The sequence below is a fragment of the Octopus bimaculoides genome, chromosome 22 (assembly GCF_001194135.2).
Source record: "Octopus bimaculoides isolate UCB-OBI-ISO-001 chromosome 22, ASM119413v2, whole genome shotgun sequence".
Classification (NCBI taxonomy): Eukaryota; Metazoa; Mollusca; class Cephalopoda; order Octopoda; family Octopodidae; genus Octopus; species Octopus bimaculoides.
The window spans coordinates 18,197,549-18,207,446 of NC_069002.1; the positions used below are offsets into that span (position 1 = coordinate 18,197,549).

Genomic DNA, 9,898 nt, shown 5'->3' on the forward strand with positions numbered 1-9,898 from the left:
TTTCTAGAAGTTGTCCATAGGTTCCGGCCCGAAAGTCGTCTTGAACAGGCGGGTCAGGTATTCCTCGTCAACGCCCAGGTTCACCCTCCACAAATCCCCTATAGAATGCTTTGGTTGTGTTGCAGTCACTCAATGTCGACCCGGGACGGCATAGTTGCTGGAGAGCAACGCGACACTCGCAGTGCCATTCGCTCTTTCTCGGCCTCTTTTTGATCCACGACTGCAGTTCGGTCATGGAGACGAGTTGCGGGAAAGCGCCCCTCACAAACGGCAACCACACCTGTTCACCATCGTCTATGTAGAGCCGGAGATGTCTAGATGTCTAGATAGATAGATAGACAGACAGACAGGCAGGCAGACAGACAGACAGATACATAGATAAATAGATAGATAGATAGATAGAGAGTGAGAGAGAGAGAGAGAGAGAGAGAGAGAGAGAGAGAGAGAGAGAGAGAGAGAGAGAGAGAAAGGTGGCGAGCTGGCAGAAACGTTAGCATGCCGGATGAAATGCATAGGGGTATTTCGCCTGCCGTTATGTTCTGAGTTCAAATTCCACCGAGGTCGGCTTTTATCCTTTCAGGATCGATAAATTAAGTACCAGTTACGCACTGGAGTCGATGTAATTGACTTAATCCCTTTGTCTGTCCTTGTTTATCCCCTCTATGTTTAGCCCCTAGTGGGCAATAAAGATCAGTCTTAATCACGGGGCGTACCCCATGATTTCTGTTGTCTTGAGAGCCAGAGATGATAGGAAGCTCTTTCAGCAACGCTACATACTAACCTCTTTAGTGCTTTTGCTTTAGAGTGACGAGCACCAAGTCGGTATAACGAAGGAAGGAGGGCATGCGATGCGAAACCTCTACAGCCCACTTCTACCGGCCACACTGAAGTCGTCCGACCGTTGTTATCACAAAGCAGTTTCAGTTCCTTGTATTTCCTCATTTTCCTCTCATGTGAAGTCTGCATGTTGCTTTCATCACAAACTGTAAGTTCAATCAGTGCTATTGTCTTCCTCTGCTCGGAAAAGATTAATATGTCAGGCCGAAGGTTCGTGACGGCAATCTTTTCTGGGAAGATCAATTTCGTGTCCAAATCTGCCATGATTGTTCAGTCGTTTACTAAAGTCAAAAGCCCCGACCGTCTCTACATTGAGCAGAGAAATTGGACGGAAATCAGTTATTATCTTCTCGTTGGATTTTGCCGATTTCTAGATGTACACCCCTTCGGCCACTCTCCATTGGATTGGAATTCTCCTGGTCCTCCACACAACGGCCATAAATCTCCAAATCAAGCGAAGTAGGCGTGGGCAACTTTTGTACATCTTATATGGTATCCCATTTTATCCAGGAGCTGATGCATTCCTAGTCCGTCTCAAAATGTCTTTCAACTCCTTAAACGTCGCGGCCGAGTCGGCAAAAGGGTGAGAAGGGGGATCAGGCTGTATTACACCTTCCCACTCTTCAAAGTCACCCGTCATAGTCGATGAGTAAGTCCGGTGAAGATGATCATTCAGATCTTCTCTCGAGCAGTTGAGATTAATCCTACAACTTGGATCCAGAATCTCCCTAGTATAACGGAAAGGTTCTTTCATAAATTTCCGCCTCCCCGATTTCCTTTCCCGCCTCCTCGTACATGCTCTCTCTGCTTTGCGTAGTTTTAAAATCTCGCTGTGCAGCCTTTCACCAAGGTCCTTTAACCATCATTCTCTTCCTCGGGTGCTGAGCGGATTCTCTTGTGAAAAGACCTCTTTTCTTTGCGTAGGTGCTTAAGGCGCACAGAACGTCGATTAGGTTGAATCTCATGAGCAGATTTTTCTTTAGCACCAAAACAATCCATAGCAAATGCGTTCACCATCTTCTCATAGGTGTGAAGTTTCTGATCAATGGGACCATGCAATAAAGGTGACACCACTCTCTCAGCCTCTTCATCAAATGCCTCCCAGTCCCGTTTATTAGACATAGGTGGCCAATTTATACAAGGGCGGCAGTCTAACTTTGACAAAAGCAGACGATCTTGAATCCCATGGCGGTCGGTAAACATTGTGGTTATCCTCCAAGTTTCCGTCTTGCCCCGATTTACTTTTGCTATTTAACAAAATACTGTTCAAAGACTCACCGCACTGCGTTTTGCCCTGATGAATGCGAACTTCCCTCTTCCCTTTAAACTGGCGATGGCATATTTCACATACACCTTCCTCAAGTAAAGGCTCCAAGTCACTAATCCCCAAATCGTTGTTGAACGCGAAATCCTGGTCTAATTCCGTGAAATCACGGGAGCTTGTTAAACCGGACGACCTCCCAGCCGGTATGAAATTCTCAAAAGTAACTTGATCCATTGAAATTTAGAAAACTAGACTTTCCTAGTAGTCAATCAGTTTGTTCTTGACAGTCATCCAGACTTTCCTAGTGGTCACTGAATCCTCACAATCAGAAGGAGATGAAAAATATCATAAACTTGGTCAAAAAAAGCAAACACTCCGGCAGGAGATAGCCAAAATTATATATACATATAAATACATATATATATATATATATATAAATAAGAAATATAAAGATATATAAAAAAAGGAACAAAAATACTGGAGATTCAGTATATACCACGTGGCAAAATTATGAGTTGAAAATATGTGGAAAACATATAAAAAGTGGAAGAGAAATGCTTTCGTTTCATATAGTTTAATATCTTTTTATAAATATATACATATTGCATGGATGTCGTGAAATCCTACCGGTTTTTACTATTTAAATTAGCTTTTCAAGGGACATTGTACTCTAATCAGTTCTCGTGACAGAGGGGTTTCGTCATTTTGGATGTTTGAAGAATAAGAAGAATGAGTCTAGTGAGTGAACCAAGCGAAGCAACAGGCGGCAAAGGGGACAACTAGATCCTTAGTATTTTCTTTTTTAAAGTCAAATTTGTATATTGAGGTGTGGTCTGTACTTTTGTATGAACAGGTTTTCTTTGTTTAGGCGTTCTTGTACTGAGATTAAATCTTTGCATTGGTATAAATGGGAAGATATGAAAATTCGGCGATTTTTTACTTGCGCATTTGTCGATATACCCGCTCAGTGCTATCTGCCTGTATTGAGGGAAACGAATCTGTTCTTTATGTAGCGTGACTCTGCGTCTCAAAGTAAGGTTTGTTTGGCTCACATAATTGTGACCACAACCTGAGCAGGTTAGTACATAGAAAAGGTTCTGGGAAGCACATGTGAAGTTGGTTTACTTGAGAATTTTTGTCCTTGCTGGAATGTGAATTCCGAGCCTTAGGTTAAGTATGGGCATGTACCACAATTAGGTCGTCTGCATTTTTTAACTGTTGATATCATTTGTATTGAGTATAGTTTTGCATTTGTTAGGAATCTCTTGAGTGATTTATGTTGTCTTTTGCATTTGAGGAGTTTATGTGTATTTAAGATGTTGTTCATTTTCGGGTTTTGAGTGAGCAGAGGGAGATTTTGTATGATTGTGTTGTATGCTTCATTGTTTCTGGGGTTGTGGGTTGATATGCATGGGAGTGATTTAAAGTGAGGTATTGTGTTTTGTTTTGTTGTCCTTGTTCTATAAGTGCGGGTGGGTATTGACGCTCAATGAGTGCTATTTTGAGTTCTTGTTCCCGAGTGGTTATGTCAGATACAATTGTACAGATTCTTTTTGCTAGATTGAATGGGATATTTTTTTGGGTGTGTTTAGGATGGCATGAACTGAAAAGGAGATACTGTTTTGAGTCTGTTGGTTTGTAGTAAATGTCGGTTGCAATTTGGTTGTTGCACTTTTTTAAAATCAAAATGTCCAGAAATGGGAGCTGTTCCTTGCTATATTCCATTGGGATTTATATTATTCAGTGTGGATTTGAAATCCAGGAGTTTATCATAGGTTTCATTCCAGATGGTAAAACAATCGTCTAGGTACCTTTTCTAGTTTTCTCTTATATACTGGTGGAATGGGGGTCCGAATTTTTGGAGTGAAAGTTCATATAGGATAGATTCAAAGAAACCCATTATTAGGTTCGCAAGTACAGGCGCTGCTTTCATTCCCATCGCAATACCGCATTTTTGGCAGTAGTCTATTGTATCGAATAGGAAGTAATTGTTTTGTAGGATGAACTTCAGGGATTCAATGACAAAAGTCTGGTTTATGCGGTCCGGGAGAACTTCGGGGTATTTTTCTAATCAGAATTTTATTGCCTCTATTCCGTAGTCATGTGGAATGTTAGTGAAGAGGTTGATAGCATCAAAGGAGACTAATAGAGCTTCTTGTCCAGATCGTCTCTCATGAAACTTTTAATGTATCTGAGGAAAGGTTTCAATAGAATGTGCAGAAAGTTGCTTAGGCGGTGTGTTTCACAGGCTGGGCCCACTGTAATAGGCCTTAATTTTAAGTCTATTAGTCTCCTTCGATGTCATCAATCTCCACACTAACATTCCACCGGTTGGATTTTACGACATCCATATAATATGTATATATTTATAAAAAAGATATTAAACTATGTGAAACGAATACATTTCTCTTTCACTTTTTATGTTTTCCATATATTTTCAAACTACACACACACACACACGTATATATATATATATATATACTCACTAACCTGTAAAATGTTATTTCCTTTACTACTCAACAGGACTTCGACTACTTCTTTACAGTTCTCCTCTACAGCAAGATGGAGAGGGTTGTTGCTTGATGAGTCCTGCTTGTTAACATTCGCTCCACTGGAAACCAGGGATTTCGCAGCATCATGTTTATGGCTGAAAGTAAAAAATGTAAATATTACAGAAATCCACGTAATAATTATATTAAATGTACATTCATATTCAATACATAATAACTAAATGCACAAAAATGTATGTATATTATACCGGGTATATATATTTATATATTTGATCCTTTATATTGAACACTCAATATTTCATCTACATTCAATACTTTCTTTCATGGTGCCATCCATTTTTATTTTATTTTATTTTATATTATATATTGTGTATTATATTATATATTATATATTCCATATTCTATACCCCACATTGGTTCTGCAGGAATATAAATAAAACAAAAAAAACAGACAGTGTTGGAACTCTTTTAAACAAAATAATATATATATATATATATATATATATATATATATAAATTGAGATTCAGATGAATTGGGTACTTAAGTTGAGGCACCATAAATTAGTGCAGTATTATCCATGCAATTTCAAAATAAGGTGCAAATAAAATTAAAATATGCAACAGGATATCCAGAGGTGATGCAGTAAACCGTTTCAAGCAGCTCCATTTAATTGAACAATGCAATCATCTGAAATGGATCTAGAGAAAATTTCATATGCCAATATTAATATATATGTATATAAACAGTCTCATAAAATTAAAAAGTCAATAAAAGAAAATGGAGAAGAAAAATTAAAAAAAAAAGCTTGGTTTGTTTTATTTGTAATACAATTGGAAAAGTAATGCAAAGATAAACAACTTGAGAGAATGTGTCAGAAGAATGCAGAGCCTGTGGAACTTGAAACGAGACAGTGGCATACATTGTGACAGAATGCTCCAAGTTGGCACAAAAATTCCCCAAGGAGGCACAACCAGGCTGTAAACGTTTTACACAGGAAACTGTGCCAGAAATTGGGATTTGAAACTGGAAACACATGGTACGATCACCGAGCCGAAAGAGTATCATAGTCAGAGAAGTGTAAGATTTTGTGGGACTTTTTTTGTGGGAAATTAGAAAATAATAGACCAGATATTACAATCATAGATTAAGAAAAGCAAAGTTGCTTACTTATCGACCCATCATGCCCATTTGATTCCAGGATCATAAAGAAAGAGGAAGAAAAACAAAGGAAATACAATCCCTTAAAATTTGAAATAGGAAGAATTTGGATCCGGCGAACAATAAAGGTCGTGCCTATAATAATTGGTGCGTTGAGAACTCTAAGCCAAGATATAGACAAATGGTTGAAGGAGATTGAAATAGAATGCCCACTAGAGTTCCTACAGGATGTTTGTCTGTTAAGGACAGCAAGGATTATCAGGAGGGTTCTAAGCACTTGAAAGACTGCTGAAAACTTGTGGATCCCTAAGGTTACAGGTCGTCGTAACTCGCTATCCACGTAATTCCTACAAGGAATAAGACCGAACCTGAGACAAACCAAAATATTTTATAATAATTTCTATTGTAGGCACAAGGCCTGTAATTTTGAGGGGAGGGGAAACCGATTACATTAAACACCAGTACTCGACTTGTAGAATTACAAAATGATAAGAGGAAAAGATAACCTCAGCAAGATTTGAACTCTCAAATAATAACTACAATACTAAAAACGAGCAATCTGGATGTTTTTATTTCAGTATTCACTTACTAGTTTCTGTCATTCAGGTTTGATAGATTATTTTTCTCCTTTCCTTGTATATGAAGTGAATTGTTATTTGTTCAAAAACAAAATTTCTTCAAATTGCTATATTTTCAACATTAGGGATTAATTACGTTTCTGATTTTTGTTTAAATTTCAGTTCTGCCTCTATCCCCACCCCCACAGAACTAAGGAATAATACATTAACATACTCACACTTTTGTATTCACACCAACCTTCCGTAAGTTTTTAAACTTGCTAAAAATAACGGCCAAATCAACTGGGTTTAATATTTGGTTAATGAGAGGAGAGAACTTGCGTGCATGCATGAATGTACACGCACACGTACACACATAGATACATACACACATACACATGCACACACACATAATACATACATGCATACATACATGCATACATACATACATACATACATGCATACATACATACATGCATACATTCATGCATACATACATACATACATGCATACATACATACAGACATACATACACACATATATACATACATGCATGCATACATACATACATACACGCATGCATGCATACATACATACATACATATACACAGGCATACATACACACATACACACATACATACATGCATGCATACATACATACATACACACAGACATGCATGCATACACACATACATGCATACATACATATACATAATATACACACACATACATACATGCATGAATGCATGCATACATACATATATACATACATGCATGCATGCATGCAAACATACATACATACATCCATGCATGCATGCATGCATACATGTACGCATGCATGCATACATACATACATTCACACAAACATACACACACATACATACCCACATACATACACACATACATACATACATACACGCACGCATACATACATACATACATACATACATGCACACATACATATATACACGCATGCATACATACATACATACATACATGCATAGACAGGGTTGTCTTTACAATGTCATCTACTGCAGTACTTTGTTTGGTCTTTTGCAGTTCTCTTCTTCCTCCGGAACTTTCACAGAGAAGATGATAAGATATGTAGTTCTGCCCTCATTTAATTACTGCAGTAGATTACTGTAATTAGGTAAGTGATAGAGAATGAGGGAATGAAGGAGAAGATTTGATGAAGAAATTTGGAAAAGGGTCTAATTGTGTATATAGACATTATATTTCTTGAAATTCAGGTTTTTCGTGATGGGCAGGTTTTCTTGAGCATCTCAGTTCGCCATTCATCCTAGTCCTTTGTCATCTTCCCAAGATCAGATTTCACTACTTCATTCGATACCTTCCTGGGTCTCGCTCTTCCACAGTTTCCGTCTTCAGTGATCGAGATGTTTTATGCAGCTCTCCTCATCCATACACATCACATGACCTCACCGGTGCTCTCTTCTTTCTTACACAACACATCTGAGTCCTTTTAAGCCCAATTTTTATTTTAACACATTTGCCCTGTCATATGTACACACTGATATTTCACATCCAGTACAGGATGCTAGCTGCATTCTCTTCTAGTTTTGCATGTCTTCTGCATTCATGGCCCATATTTCTCTACCAAATACAATTGTTGTTTGTACACAAATATCATACATTCTGCCTTTCACTTTTGTTACCAACAATGAAACCTTTTGTTACCAACAGAGATAATAACTCTTTGAACTTCCTCCATTCTTTTCTTATTCTTGCAACTCTGTTAATTTTTATGTGTTTTTTTCTTTTCAATTTGCTATGATTCTTTATTTTTATTTTGGTAACTCTTATTCTGTGAATATTCTTTGATGACAGAATTTTCTGACAGTTTCTTTATTTGAAACGTTGTCTTCTGATGAAATGGTGAAAATTTGTCACCAAAACAATTGTAAAGAATAAAATTTTGAATAAATATTTCTGTCTCTTATAATATGATATGGATTTATATTCTATGGATGTTGATATCATGGAACATATCTATCTTTAAAGCTGCATTTCTGTGAATATAAGAGATCATATTGAGTTCTAATGAAACCATTACATGTTATGTTAATTGATACTTTTATATTAAATCATATCTATGTGAGCATGAAATGCAATGAAACTCTGTCTAAGGAAACTAAAAAAACAACAAGGACTTCAAAAAATGTTTTATAGCACAGAGGTGGCCTGATGAGCACAGTTCAGGTCAAGATACATTTAAGAGTGTGTTGGCTATGTTGCAGATGGTGGAGAGATATAATCTTTGGGAGAAAGTTTACAGATTATTATTGACATAACATCCAAAACTTTGTTTTCATTTTGCTGCTCAAATATAAGTTTCTTTCCAAACAATTGATTGATCTCTCCATAATCAATATCAACAGACGACTCTGATTCACATTGGATCAATCGTAAGGGTGACCGTTGGCTCTCAAAGAATATCCCCAAAACAAAAATGTTTTGAAAACAGATAATCAAAAATGTTCTTATGGTTCAATAATGAAGTTGATTTTTGGAGAAAATGAGAAAAAGATGTTGTTGGTTACCAATATTATGTTGTCATCCTCTCACACCGACACTCCTGTGGCATCTTTGGATATTTAACCTGTCTAGAAATGGAAAAAATTTGGAAACGAAACAGATCTGAAGATTTTAGTTAATTCTGAACTTACTTCTTCACAGCCTAATGTAATGCTGTTAGACCATCTTTGTCAGTCACGTTCAAATTAGATCCTGCTTCTATCAACATGTTTATCATATCTGTGCTACTATGTATACAAGCAGCCATTAAGTATGTTTTACCTGTTGAGTTTGTTTGGTTCACCTGAAACAAGGAAAGTGAAGGCGTAGGAAATTAATTAACAGAGAGAGAGAGAGAGAGAGAGAGAGAGAGAGAGAGAGAGAGAGAGAGAGAGAGAGAGAGAGAGAGAGAGAGGGAGGGAGTTGAAGAAAAAGTAATGGGTGAGAAAAGAGGGATACGAAAGAGAAAGGAAGTTGAACATAAAAACGTAGACAAACATACACACACATATATCATGTTGGAGGGGTTTTGTCAGTCAATGTTTGCAGTAAGAGTTACTGTGCTCCTATATTAGTCAGGGGACTTTATACATTTACAGAGGCACAGGGGTCGTTATGTGGTAAGACATCTTGGGAAAATACTTTCTACAATAGCTTCGGGTTGACCAAAGCCTTGTGAGTAGGTTTGGTAGACGAAAACAGAAAGAAGACTGTCATATATACGCATGTACGTATGTATGTACATATCTATGTGCAAGTGTCTCTGTGTTAGTTTAGTCCATCACCACCACTACTTTATAGCTGGTGTTGGTTCGTTTATATTCTTGTAACTTAGCGGCTCGTCGAAAGAGTCTGATAGAATAACTAGCGGGCTTAAGCATAACCATTGGCATCAATTTTCTACTCTAAAATACTTCAAGTTGGTGCCCCAGCATGGCCACAGTCCAATGAATGAAACATGTAAAAGATAAAAGATACACACACACACACACACACACACACACACTCACACACACACACACATTCACACACACAC

General features: G+C 37.5%; 1 protein-coding gene and 1 non-coding gene across 2 annotated transcripts in view; both read right to left on the minus strand.

Annotated features, from left to right (window-relative positions):
- Positions 1–4,825, minus strand: part of LOC106867307 (serine/threonine-protein phosphatase 6 regulatory ankyrin repeat subunit B) — a gene marked incomplete at its 5' end in the record, with an annotated part of 27,250 nt that extends 22,425 nt beyond the window's left edge. Inside the window, one exon of the mRNA XM_014912147.2 lies at positions 4,592–4,825. Within this exon, the coding sequence (XP_014767633.2) occupies positions 4,592–4,825 (234 nt within the window). The remainder of the gene's footprint in view (positions 1–4,591) is intronic.
- Positions 4,826–5,151: 326 nt separating this feature from the next.
- Positions 5,152–9,898, minus strand: part of LOC106867317 (uncharacterized) — an 18,473-nt gene continuing 13,726 nt past the window's right edge. Inside the window, exon 3 of the transcript XR_008266539.1 lies at positions 5,152–9,166. This is a non-coding gene — a transcript (uncharacterized LOC106867317). The remainder of the gene's footprint in view (positions 9,167–9,898) is intronic.